General features: G+C 44.1%; 2 protein-coding genes across 5 annotated transcripts in view; one reads left to right on the top strand and one right to left on the bottom strand.

Moving 5' to 3' along the window:
• LOC126334735 (vacuolar protein sorting-associated protein 18 homolog) overlaps positions 1-14,670 on the bottom strand; it is a 259,374-nt gene that overhangs the window by 86,991 nt on the left and 157,713 nt on the right. The window lies entirely within an intron of this gene.
• LOC126334736 (cuticle protein 38-like) lies at positions 6,349-11,113 on the top strand. The gene is made up of 2 exons (XM_049997280.1): positions 6,349-6,454; positions 10,227-11,113. The coding sequence occupies exons 1-2, from the start codon at positions 6,443-6,445 to the stop codon at positions 10,989-10,991; spliced, it is 777 nt and encodes a 258-aa protein (XP_049853237.1). The 5' UTR covers positions 6,349-6,442; the 3' UTR covers positions 10,992-11,113.

Below are 14,670 nucleotides of genomic sequence, written 5' to 3'. Positions count from 1 at the left end.
TTGCGTGCGTCAATGATGATGATGAACACACAACACCCAGTCACGAGGAAGAGTAAATCCCTGACCCCGCCGGGAATCGAACCCGGGACCCCGTGCGCGGGAAGCAAGAACGCTACCGCAAGACCACGGGCTGCGGACGATGCTGATTGCACACATTAAACGGCGCATCTCTCTCAAAAGTATAATTGGCCAAAGTCAATGCGGACGGCGTTCTCTACTCACGTCATTTCTCATCAGCCATATATTTTGTTTTCTGCTGGCTGATACTCAATCCCATTTCCAACTGGCCTACGCAAGTACAATGAAGGTCTTCTTCACTGTCTTCCGATTCTTGTAACTACATCAATGTCGTCGAAGCTGCTTTACTACATGAGTCACATCTTAATAGACAACTGCGAGTTGAAGACCAACAGAAGTGAAGCACAAATCATGAAAGTGGCATACGAATGGAAAAAAGAACTCAGTCGTGCACCTTGAAGGCGAAAAGCTGGCACAAGTGACTTCCTTTGTGTACATCGAAAGTTGCTATCACAACGAGTGGCGAATGTTCATTACATTCTATAGTTAGAACAGCTGACGCAAACGAATCATTTATCTGGAAAACTCACTACTGGGGTAAAACAGTGTCAGGAACCTATTCCTAAAGCGCTGTATTGGGAGAATAATCTTGTATGGGGATGAAACTTGGTAGATGGGGGTGACGGAAAATAAAAGACTGCAATCTTTCGAGAACGCTGAAGACATCATGGGCCGAAAGCGTCTTGATCCACCACGTACTAAGAGAGCAGAAGGGACAAAGAATCTACTGAAAACAATCAGTGCTTGAAGGAAAACATTCATTGCCGTTCACTGCTCTGGAGGAATGATAGGGGGGAGAAGACAGGGAGGACGACCGAGACAGGACTTCATGGATGAAACTAAAGCTGACAAAAAACAACATAAGCAGACTAGGGATGAATTATGAGTGAGCCTATCGACTTTCGGATTGAGAAGAAAAAGATTTTACAACTTACGAAAATGCGTTATATAAGACAGCTACGTCTAGTCACAACCTCTAGAATTTATTATATTCTCGAACTCAAACTAGTCTCAGTTTGTAATACGACCACGCATGGCGCAAGCTGTCATGTAAAACGTACAATCGTCCGCATCGTTTTCATGAATAAGAAACAGAGAAACTGCAATCTCTCAACGAAAGAGGTCGCTAATTGAACATTTTTACGCCTCCGCAGCTGGGGTGGTGACTGATGAATTTAGAGCGGGTCGAATTTGTTCAAGCCTAGATAGCGGAGAAAATTTTCATCGCCGGTATTTGGTCTGCAGGGGGAAGATAGGTAGCGGTATGAAGTTTAGGATGATCAGACATTGCCCCAACATCGTGTATTATAATTCCGATCTGTCCGCAGTGTATCATAGTGACGTCATCAAACATTAGTGAGGTTGAGGTCTTCGTCCACGTCACTCCTTGGGTTGTTGCAAAGCAGCAGGTTATGTGTCAGATTTCTGCATTATTCTCCCTTTCACTCCATACCCATCCGTAACAATACAAACACAACTCTACACTACAAACGCATTTCTCACAGGCATCCACAATTTAGGTTCAAATGGCTCTGAACACTATGGGGCTTAACATCTATGGTCATCAGTCCCCTAGAACTTAGAACTACTTAAACATAACTAACCTAAGGACAGTACACAACACCCAGTCATCACGAAGCAGAGAAAATCCCTGACCCCGCCGGGAATCGAACCCGGGAACCCGGGCTTAGGAAGCGAGATCCACAATTTAGGGGATACAGGTTTCAGACTTCATAATAGATCGCAGGAAAGCAATGCGAAACAACCCCCACAAGGACCTTGTCATGGACAGCAAGGAGGTATTCTCGCGTTGTCCCAGTAATCTTCGTTCTTGTGTGGAACCAACATCGACTAACAGGACTAAGACATCGAAGGAAAAAATACGCAGGCCCTACATAAAGAAGAGCGGCACAAATTATCATATGTTGGATTGACTCGAGCGAGGGCAAACGAACTTCGGAAATATCTGATATGGCCTACTCCTGAAGAACCACATGTAATATCTCGCGGAAACGTGGTTAGACATGAAGTCCTTTAGGGAATCTGCGACCATGTTCGGTACTAATAAATTGTCTTGGTCGCCAATATTTATTTATTTATTTATTACTCCTTATGGTAACTTTCGTTCTGAGCATTATCAGATCTGTGGTATAAATATAACGTCGTTATAATCAAACTTTCGCTGCTTGAGAGGACACCCATGAAAAACAAGTGTTCGCACGACAATCGAACTTCGTGGAAACATTTGTAAAGATATGAGGTAACAGGATAAAGAATAAAGCACCGAAAGAAACACATTTTAATTTCCAGACGAGAGAGTAACATTTGTTAATTATTTACGTTCCAGGTTACAAACGTTGCTCATTGTGATGACCATCTGCATTCAATACAGCCTGGAAACGCACTAGAGAATTCATTTCACAACTGTTTGCAGCACTTTTCGAACAATGGACCATGGAATGTTCATCTGTCGGTACACCGCTCGTGTACTGCTTGAAGATTGCATATTGCATTCTCAGCCATGGCAACGGTAACTTCTTCAGTTATTTATGGTGCAATTGGCCGTCGGCCTTTCCCAGGAGCAATTCTCAAATCGCCAGTCAATTCGAACTTCCGAATCATGTTGTTCTACCCCGGTTCAGAAAGAGGCCCTCTCCGTAAATTTCTTCAACGCGCGCTACTCGAGAAGAGCAGCCGCATTATTGATATTGTTTTGCTTAAGAGTAAAGCCCTGCTCTCCTTGTTCAGACCCGTGCTCACTGCCTGCACCCGTAGTTCACATTGATGCTTGTGTTTCAGCCCTACCGGCGCGTAACAGAAAGTCATGACACTAACATTAATAGCGACACAGATCCTGCAGCGCACCGTCTGAACAAAATTCCTATCAAGCTATGTACTCATAAGGTACATACGTTTTCCGTCTACACTGGCTCAAGCAGTGACAGGTTAATTACAGCCGCCTGCACAACACGGGAAAGAATGAAAAACAATTCTCTGTACAATGGCGCAATATAAAAAATGTAACATAAGTTAGGTGGAGAAACAATTGTCTGTACACGACACAATGCCTTAAGTTGCATACCTTAATGGATACATAGGTATAACTAATCAACTGTAAACACTCTCCCTTAACATCAGTGGCCAAATTGGCTCGTGCCGTTCGTCATATTACAAAATAAAAATATTTTACACAAGCTAGCGTTAGAGGCAACATATATATACCAGGTAGCAAAGTATCTGCGACATGTGAGTGCTTAATTACAGTTAATTTGTAGCCCACTACTGCGATTTCTACATTGTTTAACTAATGGATCGCATTTTTCAGGACGTGTGGATGCATGTGCGTACGAATATATATAAACTGTGTAGCTAACCTACTTGGAGAATGACAAGAACCTGTTTTGTAAGGGGGTTACAAAAATTCTTAAGCTAACTTGGGACTTAGATTGCGCTGAGCCTTTTTAACAGTCTTCCCTGCATTAGTAATGAAGAAAACTTTAGATACATTAAAAAGTATTTTCTGACATTCGTATTAAGACATTTTTCAGAGCAAGGGGCACAGAAATACTATAACTATATCCTTCAATCTTTCCACCGGCACACTGTACAATTCTGCTCTGAGGTGATATTTATGTAAATTTGGTCCTATGTTTATACAGCATTTATGGTTTTCGCCTGAATAAAAGTTATTTATTTACGTAATTCGAAAAGTGTGAAAGAAACAGGTGAAAACGGAGACGAAGCAAAATGCATACTCTGCGATGGGCTAGAGCTGTAGAACATTCTCTAGTATGGCTGGCTTTAACACTTATGCAATGAACGCTATTATCACAAAAACGCACTTGCATGGCTGCTCTGTTACTAAAGCGTGTGATTCGTAATTTCAGGATATTTCTTTAATGGTATTTGTTAACCTTTCTTTTTTTACCAGAATAATAATATCTAGTGCAGCTGAACTATAATTAATTCTGTGTGTTTCCCAAATAGAAGTCTAGTGTCTTAAGAAGTAAGAAAGATTTCAGTGGCTTACTTTCATTCAGAATTCAGTGTATTGTGGTATGAAGGGAAGAAAAAGGGGGATTAAGGGAAGGAAAAGAAGAGAGTAGTATCTTGAAACACAGCGGAATCTTAACACAAACTGTCCCCATGCCCCCCACGTAACAAAGGTCGCTTATATGCACATTAGTTTATTGGCTCTAGAACAGGAGGTAAGCAATCGAATACCGGTAACGGACTAATGGAATTTTATCGCCAGTTTTGGTCAGCAAAGGAGGGAGAGTTGGTAGTGTGCAGTACTCACTCTCCCTCCCCCCCCCTCCCCCCCCCCCCTCTCTCTCTCTCTCTCTCTCTCTCTCTCTCTCTCTCTCTCTCTCTCTCTCTCTCTCTCTCGTGATCAAAAACACAGCCCTAAGTCCACACTCTACACTACACAAAGCAATTATGACCAGTTTCACTGAACTACAACTTCCATAGTTTCCGAGAAAAAAGTCGGACTTCATATAAAGATAGCCATTTAATTTTGCTCGGTACCTGAGTTGTGCTTTCTTGAGACACGCCCTATGTTAGTTGTGTTCCTGTGGAATTTTCAAGTCCTATACTAACAAGTTAAAGGATCTACCAGAGTGTCTCGGAACACGTTCAATGCCTCCTGCCAGGTGTCCAAGACAAGGACTCCAAAGACTGAAGCAGTACTTGAGGACAGATTGTACCAGAGTACCGTATGGAGTTTTATTACGAAAACATCGCCCTTTCCCCGAATCCTACCCCAAATCTAAGTCTTCCATTCGCCTGCCCAAGTAATTTCACGTGTTCACGTCTTTCGCAACGCTGTATGGAATTACTTGTAAGTATTTATACGGTGTAGGTGTACGAGCTTATAGAAGTTTATTAGTAAATTTGCTATCGGATATCATCGAGTTTCTTTCCTCTTATTTATCGCCATCTTCTTGCACTTCACTCTTAAAAGACTTACCAGGCATTCACTAACTGGAAATACTGTTCTTTTAGTTCAGCGTTTCCTTTCAGTCATCCAGTAACGATACTTTCCCACAGACAAAGCATTATCAGCGAACAGTCTGAGAATGCTACTGACCCTCTCTGATAAATCAAATAAGTATACTGAGAACGTCAAAGATTCCTCTAAGCTTTCTTGCGGTAGGGGCGATGTCAATTTCGCTCGCGTGGAATTTTCAGTGTCCTGTACACATTACTGTCAATCAGCACTAATCACGCATTATTGAAGATACTCTGTGCGGCTGTATCTATATTATTAGTCGACAACTGGGTACAGTATCGAAAGGTTGTCAGACATCTAGGCAGACTGAATCAACCTGAGCGGTTCTAGGCGTTACAGTCTGGAACCGCGCGACCGCTACGGTCACAGGTTCGAATCCTGCCTCGGGCATGGGTGTGTGTGCTGTCCTTAGGTTAGTTAGGTTTAAGCAGTTCTAAGTTCTAGGGTACTGATGTCCTCAGAAGATAAGTCCCATAGTGCTCAGAGCCATTTGAACCATTTTTGAATCGACCTGTTCGACTACGTTCACAATTTGCAACATTTCGTGTTTGTGGAAACGGTACGTGAGCCACACACGTGATTCTTTCGTACTCGTCATTTATCGGGAACTCGTGCTGGTTGTTTGGTACAGACATATTTTAATACCGCGACTATCCGTGAAAACTCTTTAACGTACACCATAGCTTTCCCCCGTATTTGTTTTCATATTAATAAGACGATTAGTGAAATTAGAACGCCGACATTAGCAAGCCGACAGACGTTTAGTTAAGGGTAGAACAGCTCAATGCCATCTAGTCAGTTTTCTACACACAGCTACCACAGCGCTGCAGATTACGTATTATTTCAGAGGTTATGTCGTCCAAAACACATCACTCCAATGTGTTTCCAGTAACTCCAGTATCTCTAGTTCGAATTTCATTCACAGCCTATCAAAAATGGTTAACTATACGCTGTCTCAGCAGAAAACCGATAGCTAACATACTTACTTGTTCAAAGTAATGAAATGCAACAAAGCACTTGCAAATATGTTAACTCCTTCAATGAAGAAGGCAAAGTGGAACGACACAACGGAAAGTGAAGTTACGCTTCGAAGTAGGTCGTTTCTGTAGTAAGAACATAACCGCTGCATGACGCGCGAGGGGCAGGACGGAGGAGTGGGGATCTGAATTCAATCCGCCAGGTCCAGTTCCAGCGGGGGGTCCCTGAACTCTAAGGAAGTCTCTGTTTCACTGCAAGGTCCAGCGGCCGACCTTGGCGTATGGGTGTGGACTGGATGCTACTGGTATATAAAGGTGTGGTCAGCCGAATGTGAGGCACTTTACGGCAGCAAAGTCCACCACAAAACACACCATGAAGCTCCTGGTAAGTGTCGTCGCTTAAGCTGTTAAGTTTTAAGCTTCGTCATATGTATCGAGTAATTAATGTAGCAGGGACATCCCCGGTATACTCCACCGCTTTTGTTTGCTCGTGTGGTTACATCTCACTGAAGTTGGAAGTGAAGTTCTCTTAAAATAACGTTTATGCATATTCGTAGAGGGACATCATTTACACTGATGGGAGCAGCTTTCGCGAAAAGTGACAAATTTAGACGTCTGTCAAGTATTTCAGCAAATTATTATAATAGTACGGCTAATGAGTCTTTTTGATTTCCCCGAATTCTTCGCCATAAACAACGATTGTAGAAGACACGAAGAGAAATTAAATGTCACACACATCTAAAAAAAAGTTGCAGTATCACGTAGTTATTTCAAGCAACGTCAACTAAATGTAACAAAACAAAAGGAAACCTTTCAGGTGCTTATAGCACTTCCAGAGTAGTTTTTCGGGTTCAACGCATAAATTTCGGTACATTATCTCAACAATGGATCATATTAATCCCAGCTGAATAAATGACTTGGTAAAAACTTTATAAAAAACACGAAGTACGATATCTAACGCAGCCTCTTTTAGTGCACTGTCTGAGATTCGTTACGTCCATAAAACGTGTGCACATTAGTTAAATGACGCACAGATAACGAAGCGAAGAATAATTACCAATGACTGACTACTATTTTACTCGAAGCCACTGTATCTTTTATAAGATCACTATCGCTGGAATATTTAATTCTATGTAAATGTTGGAAATCCGCTCAACTTCAATCGTGTCAAATCCCTACAGATCGGTTCGCGACAGACCACTTTGCAAGCATCTATCCCAAATATACCTTTCTGGGGTACAACGTAGTGCACCTTAAAAGATAATCATTTCATGCTCATAACCAATGAGGAGTACCATTTCTATTTAATCGTAATGGTACAGGTACTAGCCTTTCTTAACAGTCAATATTAATGCCTGCAGTGGCAATATCTGCGTTTAAAACACCATGTGCTGCTCAACCAATACCACACATATTTTCCTAGTAAAGGAAATACTCTGAACAAACGTGCGTGAGGTGACGAATTAAAATCATAAGGACCACAGGTTATAGACTAACCGAAGCCTTTCAGTATTCGAGTCTACAATCATCATGCAACTTTTTTTTTTTCTGTCCTTACTGAAAACATTTTGCTACTATCTCTCGCTCGGCATCGCTACGAGCAAAAACGCTAGTCAATGTAGGACAATCACAGTGATTTTTCTATGTAATAGTTAAATTTACATGTTTGCCTGACGCGCATTATGCATAAACGTATTCTATAAACATCAAGCAACCAACTTCGAATTACCATGGAATTTAGGTGCGTGTAGCAATTTCTTGTTTGGAAAGCACAGTACAACGTGGACGCCAAAGCACAGTATAATTCCGGATTTTTTAAAATTAAGAAATCACTGCCAGGGGTGAAAGAATTAATAAGTAAGAGAAAATACCCTAGGAGGATCAGCACAACTACTGAGCAGATCTTGATAACATTTCTAAGTGGTGCAGAAATTGGTAACTAGCTTTAAATATGCAGAACTGTAAAAAAATTTCTATAATGTCAGTGCGCCACAGATGGAACGGGCGAAGTCGTACAAATAACTGGATGCATGAATTTGTAGAGTTGTGAAAAGAAATGATCACATAGGTTCACTCGTAAGTAAAGAAGAATTGTAGGGAAATGCGGTCATTCTGTAAAAGAGACTGCTCACCAATCACTGTTGATCTGTCCTAGAATAATGCTCAAATGTATGGGACTCATACCAAATAGACTAACAAGGGACATTGACGTGCACAAATTGTCACCGGCTTCTCTGCCCCAAGGGAGTCACAGAGCGGCCGAAGAAACTCTAGAGACCCTCAGACCTTCAATTATTTTGTCAAACCATCACTATTTTGACCGTCTCAGGGAGCGTATCTACGTATTGTCAATACTAGAAATACTGAGGAGCAGTATTGATGTCCTGCGAAATATTCTTAGTATTGGCAATATCTACTGAATATGCGAGAGTTTGCAATATTCTCCATTCGGGTATTGACACAGCTTCATGAACCAGCCACACGGTGTTAGTGTGCACTGTTTATCTTTTCAGTTCGGCTATATCGTACCTCAGATTCAATTCTTCAAGTTGTCTTTCAACACAAAACAATTTTAATGGACATCCGTGACGGTAATCATTGCAGACACCACTTTAGGATCGTCAACGGAGGGTTCTCTATGACACCGCTCACTTTACTTATTTGAAAAGGTAGTACAGGTTGGTGAATCAAACAGCAGCTTGGAGAAATGCTTCCACTTCGAAAAATACCCCATATATCTGCACTGCTAGGAAGAGGTCTGAGAAATGTGTGTCAATTTCACCAAATTTTTTAGAAAACGTAAAAAAAAATGTTATACGTTAATTGCTTCAACATATCCTTGCCAGGCAGATATTATTATTGCTTCGCAGGTTTCCATAGAAATTTCATTAACAGTGTTTATTAATATTAAAGAATTAAATTTCGAGCATTCGAATAACCTGCCTGTTGTCAGAAATCTCATTATTCCTAATCTCTCGTCGACTGCAACTGCCTCTCACATTAACGTATTTTGCTTCTCTATTTTATCTCTTATCGTCATTAACAACTTGCACGGAATATTTCGAATACGTGGTTCTGATCTGCCAGTAAATTAGCATTTGACCTGTCGCTTCTTTTCTTCAACCATTATCGGACACAGTTCCTCTTTTTCGCATTTTTTCTGTTGCTTGCAAGCTAGTAACATAATTGCAACACACACTTCCTTTTGCGTGTTCGGCACCTTAACCTTGTTTTTATCAATTTCATTCATGGCGTGCGGTTGCTTCAAGATAATGAAGGTTCGACAGACTACCATTGTGATTAAAAACTGAACGTGTGCAGCTCCCTTAAACTGGTAAACGCCTGAAGATAGACGCAAACACTCCCGGGAAAGCTTACTTAGAAATTATGTAAGTTGAAGGTGGGGGGGAGAGGGAGTAAATGGAAGAGAAGGAGCTAAGAATATCAGCTGCATTGAGACTTGTGAATGTGGAATCAGCGGCGAGTGAAAGTGTGTACCGGACGGGACTCGAACCTGGGTTCTCCTGCTTACTAGGCAGTCAACCATAGCGCCACCCGGACAGTGTTTATCGCAAACGCGCCGACTATCTCGGCATCTTCAAAGGCTGAACAAAACTCCCACCTAGCGCCACCTATATGCAGTCACCGTCCACGGCATCCATGCTCGGTAATTTTAAATTCCCGCTGGAGGTCTACGTAAATGTGCATCCGCACTGACGGCTGTAGTTTCATTGCCCATCGAGGCAAATCAGTTAGATGAATGCGTCCTGTCTGTTCTTTCGGACATGCCCGAAAGAAGAGAAATCACTCATTCGTCAACTTACTCAGAAAGTTTCGAGAAGCAACTTCAAGTCATGAATCAAGGAATGTACTACAACGCCCTACGTATCGTTTACGTAGGGAGTGCATAGACACGATTAGACTAATTACAGCGCGCACAGAGGCATTTAAAGTCATTCTTTCCGCGCTCGAAACATAGATGGAACAGGAAGAAGCTGTAATAAACGGTACGAAACGAAGTATCGTTCTGCAGAGTATGGATGTAGAGCTCCAGCCGTTTGTTTTTGAAGCGTGACAATTTGCTACTGGGCCATGGAGCCACACAATGGGGCCATTACAAGTTGGGAGCTGAGCGGTGTGGTGTGTGTTGTACGCAGGTGGTCCTCTCCGCTGTAGCCGCGTGCGCGCTGGCGAAGCCCGGTTTCGTGTCGCCGGTGGCGTACAACACGCTGGGCTACGGCCCGGTGGCCGGAGTGCTGGGCTACGGCGCGCTGCCGTACGCTGCCGCCTACCACGGCGTCGTAGCCGCCGCCCCCGTCGCCGCCCCCGCCGTCAGCGTCGTAGCACCCGTGGGCCTTCGCACGCAGTACCACGCGCAGGACGAGCTGGGACAGGCCAGCTACGGCCACACGGAGCCCCTGCAGGCGCACGCCGCCGTGCAGGACGCGGCCGGCAACAAGATCGGTAGCTACAGCTACGTGGCGCCCACTGGCGAGGTGGTGCGCGCCGACTACGTGGCCGACGCGCTCGGCTACCGCGTGGCCAGCAACGCGCTGCCCGTGGCGCCCGCGCCCGTCCACACCGCTGTCGCCGACACCGCCGAGGTGGTGGCCGCGCGCGCCGCCCACCTGGCCGAGGTCGAGGCCGTCAAGTCGCGCTCCAAGCGCGGCATCGCCCCAGTCGTCGCCCACGCCGTGGCCCCCGCCGTCGCCTACAGCGCGCCCGCCGTCGTCGCCGCCCCGGCAGTGACCTACGCCGCCCACGTCGCCGCCCCCGCGGTCGCCTACGCCGCCCCCGTCGCCGCCCCCGGCGTCGTCGCCGCCGCCCCTGCCGTCGTCGCCGCCGCCCCCGCCGTGAGGACGGCGACCCTCACCACGGTGGTGAACAACCCCGGACACGCCGTCTCCTACAGGGTCGACTGAACAATCCGCTCCCCTACCCCGCCCGTCACTGACTTCTCGATACCGGCTCTGCGTTGACTTACCTTCGACTTCATTTGTGTGTATGTGTGTGTTTTGGGTTTAATAAATAATTATACACTACAGTAGCGCATTTCTTTTTATTTCTCTGTTTGCTCCTTAAAGTTCGTCGATTCCAAATCGCCTTGTGCACTTCTCATTGCTAGTATCAACTACACCACGGCTTAAATATTGCATCAGGGCCACAGTACTATGGTATACGAGGTGTGTAAGAAGAGTGATGATACTAATTTTTTATCTACCAATCTTTATTTTTGAAACAATAATATTGTCTCCTTCAAAGTCCTGTATTTCCCTTCGGCAGCTATAAACCGGCTTGCCGTCTTTAGCAGTCAAGAGAGCAGCACTGAAAGGCTTCAAATGGTAGGGCCTTTAACATGACGGTTACATTATTTTGAATGCTCTCTAGAGTCCCTAAACTATGTTCAAATGTTCAAATGTGTGAAAGCTTATGGGACTTAACTGCTAAGGTCATCAGTCCCTAAGATTACACACTACCTAACCTAAATTATCCTAAAGACAAACACACACACCCATGCCCGAGGGAGGACTCGAACCTCCGCCGGGACCAGCCGCACAGTTCATGACTGCAGCGCCCGAGACAGTTCGGCGAATCCCGAGCGGCCCTAAACTATGTCCTTCTACAACATTTCAATTTCGGGAAAAGAAAAAAGTCAAAAGGACATATATCAGGCGGATAGGGAGGGGGAGGTGAGGGGGTTAACACGAAGAATGCCTTTTGAGGTCAAAATTTACGTGATGGAAGTGGCCATGTGACATGGAGCGTTGTCATGATGCAGCATCCACTCGTCTCCAATGTCCGGTCCCACTCGACTCATCTTCTGTCTGAGCCATTCAAGGACATCTTTGTAAGACATTTGACTGACAGTTTGTCCTGGAGGAACAAATTCTTTGTGCACGATACCCACATTGAAGAAAAAAGAGCAAGGTTTTGAAGCTGAAGGTCTCCCTAAGCGCCGGCCGCAGTGGCCGAGCGGTTCTAGGCGCTACAGTCTGGAACCGCGCTACAGTCTGGAACCGCGCGACCGCTACGGTCGCAGTTTCGAATCCTGCCTTGGGCATGGATGCGTGTTATGTCCTTAGGTTATTTAGGTTTAAGTAGTTCTAAGTTCTAGGGGACTGATGACCTAAGAAGTTAAGTCCCATAGTGCTCAGAGCCAGTTGAACCATTTTTTTTCTCCCTAAGCGAGATTCACCTTCAACGTTTTCTCGGCCTTCCAAAAATGATTTGTACCAACGACAAACTTGTGTTCTTGATAGGGAATATCCCCCATAGCCCTGTTTCTATTTTTCAGTGGTCACATTCGCGGATTCCTCAAGTCTTATGTTAAACTTGTTGGCATAACGCTGCTCTAAATATCGCTGTTCCATTTTCCTAACACGCAACAAAAACACAATTTCACTAATGGCGCTATCAAAAATCACGTGATGGCTGGGTGAAGCTGAAGATCACACTGAGCACGTGGAAGGGATGACCACCCCGGTCTACACGAGTACAACAACACAGCGTTGGCAGATCGCTCGCAGTGTCGTCAGTCTCATTACTTTTCTCACACAACTCGTACAATGTGTAAAGGCTGTCACTACAAATGCCATTATTTGAAACTTAACTATGACAAACTGTATCAAAAACGACGTGCTTGTGATAAGATCATCACTGTGCCGTAGCACTGAAACAGTATCCTCTCATAGCACGCAAGTTAATAAAATTGAAAGCATTAAGTGTGGAAAGCTTTTAACTACCAACATGTAGTTTGCTCTCATTTAATTATTACAAATCGTACCGAAAACGACGCACTTTCCAGAGAAGATCAATGTGCTGGTGCTCTGAAACAGCTTATATTCATTCCACGCACGCTGTAATACAAAAACCACCACATACCAGTTGAACTCTATATTCTGTAATACAATACGGCGTCTCCAAAGTTTTAATTGTGACGTAAAACTGATTCTTCATCCGACTGGCCACCACGCTCAAATCTGACATGGAAGATTCTTCCTTTCACACTTCGCAGCATAGCGGAGCGTGGAATTGCACATTATGATGTCATCAGATCCTCTTCCACGAATGTTTTCGTCCCGTGGGTTGATGCGTTTTTACTTTACGCAAACAGACCCAGAGGACCGCGTGTACCTCCAAGACTTCTCTTCCACTGAATCTATTTCCTGCTTGCTGCCGCTAGTCACCCTCTACTTCGACTTGCACCAAGTCGTCACGTGTTCCACCTCTCCATCTTTTCTTTGGCCTATTTAATGGTTTTCTTCTTCAGGAAATAAAATGAGTGGATTTCAAAGGCCTTCGACGTTTGTCCATACGAGTGACACGACTTGCCCATACAAGCCGTTTCGTTTTCATCTGGCCTGCAGCATTTGGGCTGTTGTAGGTCTCATCCAGCTCACAGTTACGCCAGATCCCCAATTCCCCAGCATCTAATGTTATACCGAACCACAGATCTTTCTTAAGCATCAAGACTTCCCACTAGAAAACGGGAATATTTTCTCCGGACACTTCAACTTTCGAAATCATAAAGCATTACGGGTTGGATCAGTGTTTTGTACAGCTGGAGTTTGAAGTTCCTTGACAGAATGCGAGACTTGAAAAGCTGACTGAGACGGAAATACAAGTGATCTCCGGCTTGTATCCTCGCTTTGATCTCTCTGCTCCTCCAGTGGACATCTCCTTAAAGTAGCACTGCCCATGTGAGCACAGAGCTTTGCATGATCAATTTGCAAGCCGGCAAGAACACTGACACAAATCAAAAATGCAATGACTACTTGAGGAAACACGACTTTAAAAATTATTTCTACAAATGATTGAAATAATACAAGCTTCCTCCAAATTTTCAAGTTAACATTGTTGGCAGTAAATTACATTACATCACATACAAGTTGAGGCACTTCACACGTGTGTTTCATGGACATACTGTTTTTCTTGCCGTGGTGGATATGATGCTAAAATTCACGCCGGCAGAGAGCTTAGCTATTGGTAATGTCCTAAGCCGAGTAGGGCTTAGCTGATGAAGATGATGTGTGTGTGTCACAGAACACTGCCATTCCACTCCGTATACTTCACCTTACACATTTTTAAAGAAAGGGGACGTGAACGTCGACAGCTGGAAGGAAAGCAATTTATCTACAGGAAGGTTGCCCCAAAATCAAAAACACTGGACCTCCAGGTTGATTTAGCGAAGGGTTACTACCCCATCACGGAAACTTGATAATGATTAACAAACTACAAGGAAGCCTGACAGTTTCAAAGCGCTCCTATTTGCTCAGCCTAATGAAATACAGAAAGTGCAACTGAACAGTATTCTGAGATATAATGGTAAGCATTAATTCGATAACTAACTTATTTTCTCGTAAAATTTCAATGTAGTACTTTTCTCCAAAGTTTTAAATTAAGATTTCTCAGAAAGTTATTTTTGACGCAGCAAGAACAGATTTTCTTCGACGTGCGTCGCCATATCCCATTAGATTAAGGTAAAACTATTCCCATCCACGACACTGACTACAACACTGCAGTACTTTTACTTGCGAAGGCCCTGTTGAGGTGATACGTCGCTGAGGTCCTCCGACTTTTGAACTGACTGACCCAGACAAA

Source organism: Schistocerca gregaria, chromosome 2 (assembly GCF_023897955.1).
Source record: "Schistocerca gregaria isolate iqSchGreg1 chromosome 2, iqSchGreg1.2, whole genome shotgun sequence".
NCBI classification, from domain to species: Eukaryota; Metazoa; Arthropoda; class Insecta; order Orthoptera; family Acrididae; genus Schistocerca; species Schistocerca gregaria.
Note: the sequence above shows the minus strand (reverse complement) of the source record. Positions and strands in the feature narration are given on the sequence as shown.